Source organism: Propithecus coquereli, unplaced genomic scaffold, assembly GCF_000956105.1.
Source record: "Propithecus coquereli isolate 6110/MARCELLA unplaced genomic scaffold, Pcoq_1.0 Scaffold73, whole genome shotgun sequence".
In the NCBI taxonomy this organism is placed as follows: Eukaryota; Metazoa; Chordata; class Mammalia; order Primates; family Indriidae; genus Propithecus; species Propithecus coquereli.
The window spans coordinates 4,386,471-4,388,493 of NW_012153396.1; the positions used below are offsets into that span (position 1 = coordinate 4,386,471).

Here is a 2,023-nt window from a genome sequence, read left to right on the forward strand (position 1 = left end):
TATGCATAGGGTTTGACTCTTGGTTCAGCTATATCATAGCTAAATGTCCTCGGACAAAGTAAGTGCTTAATGTCTCAGCGTTATCTGTAAGTGGAGATGGTAGTAGTAGTAGTATCTGCCTCGTAGGGTTTCTATAAATATTAAATAAGAGACATAAATAAGATAACCCATGTATTAAACAATATATCTATGTAAACGACCTGGAACAGAGCCTGGCAAATAATAAGCAGATAATAAATGTTAACAGTTACTATGATATATACACAAAGAATATTAGTATCTGGACTAGGAGAAAGCATTAAAATATGAAGTGGTGTTACAAAAACACAAAAAAGAAAATAAAAAGCAGAAATCATAAGGTATCATTAAAGTTAAAAGACTAAGATTCAGTGACTTTTTCAATACACAGGAGAGTTCATTTTTTCATTATTCTGTGGAAAGATCTAATTATCTCAATACTGAATAACAAAATGTGCCAGGTGCATTACAGACTCTCAATAAATACTTATTGAATTGAACTATTTCAATATAATGGCACTGTCTTAATAATCAAGGGGGAAAAGGTTGTTACTTTTTGATCCCATTAACTTCTGTTTCTGCTTAAGGTAGTAACTCTTAGAGCTGTCAAATCATTTCACCATCCTTTCCCTTGAGAGCTAAAATTCTTGAAAGGAGAGATTTTTCTCCCCATTCAAATAGCAAGATATACACTAAGAAAGTACAGTGCTTTCAAATGCTTTCTGACAAGTGCTCCTAAAAGTGCCTGTATCCAATTAGGAAAATATAAAATAATTAAAATGCTGCAAAAACAACTTTAAGGCAATAGAAAAACGAATGGCAAAGAGTATGGAAGGAAACGAAAAATTCAAATCAAATATGCTACATATGTATATTTTTAATATTGGTGAAAAATCATGGCCACATCTATGTGGCAAGTACCTGCATGTGTTCACTTTTGTACGTTTATATTATTCATTTACATCTGTGGTCTAAATTGAACATCAAATTGAGATTTGTTTAATTTGAGATGGAAGTTGGTTTTCTAACACTGCTATTTATATAAATACTTTCTGAAGATAAGTGATTTTATGCATTTTAAGATTTTTGTGTAAAGACAAAAATTTTTAGAGACAATTTCTAAAAGATTATTTTCTGATTGTCACAGTTGCACACACGTGTGCAAACACACATGCACACCTGCACAAGTGGTCAACTTTATCCCTCATCCCTACCACCTCTTAAATGACATTTTCACCAGACTGAAAATATTTTACTTAGTAAGTTCCGAAAAGATGTTATAACCATTGACTAATACATTGATTATTTCAAATACATCTCAAAGAGGGGAAAAATAGCACAGTGCTGGTGTTTAAGGACTATGTGATAACGAACAAAACCAATAGCTCTAGTTTCTAAAACACCTTTTACATATTATGTGTACAATCATTTCAATGGAAAATGACATTGTCCATTTGTCCTAATAACATGTTAAAATTTTTAGCTGATAAAAATTTACCTTGTGGCAGACTGAGAGATACAAAATTTTATCCCTAAACAACAGTATAATAGAGTAAAAGTCAAAAATGCCCAAATATATCCATTAAGGTATGATTTTACCATATTGTTTCTTATCAGGGTCTCAAAAATAATATAATTCAGTACTTATTCTACCTATCTATACAAACTCATGAAGCAAATCTCAAGGATATTTGATAACTTCAATATTCACAAATCTCAGCAGAAGCAGCTTGATAATAAGAGTTTCTGGAAGTCAAATATGTAATTAAATCCACAAGTATGTATTGAATTGCCTACTGCAGACCCATTGTGTTATACTCAAAGCAGCATTTCTTAAGCAACCAGAAATTGCTACTCACCAGCAAGGGTGTAATCCATATCAAAACCAAAACACTTTATTTTCTCCATGGCTAAACTTCGGTTCACAAACACCCTATACAAGAGAGTAAAAAATGTTAATCTCAATTAATGTTGGAAAACAAATTTTGAAGTTTAATGAAGTTTT

General features: G+C 31.4%; 1 protein-coding gene across 2 annotated transcripts in view; it reads right to left on the reverse strand.

Annotated features, from left to right (window-relative positions):
* The window catches only part of NT5C2 (5'-nucleotidase, cytosolic II), a 104,782-nt gene that overhangs the window by 46,495 nt on the left and 56,264 nt on the right, over positions 1–2,023 (reverse strand). For both annotated transcript variants that reach the window (XM_012661732.1, XM_012661733.1), the window contains one exon: positions 1,878–1,951. In XM_012661732.1, coding sequence (XP_012517186.1) covers positions 1,878–1,951 — 74 coding nt within the window. The remainder of the gene's footprint in view (positions 1–1,877; positions 1,952–2,023) is intronic.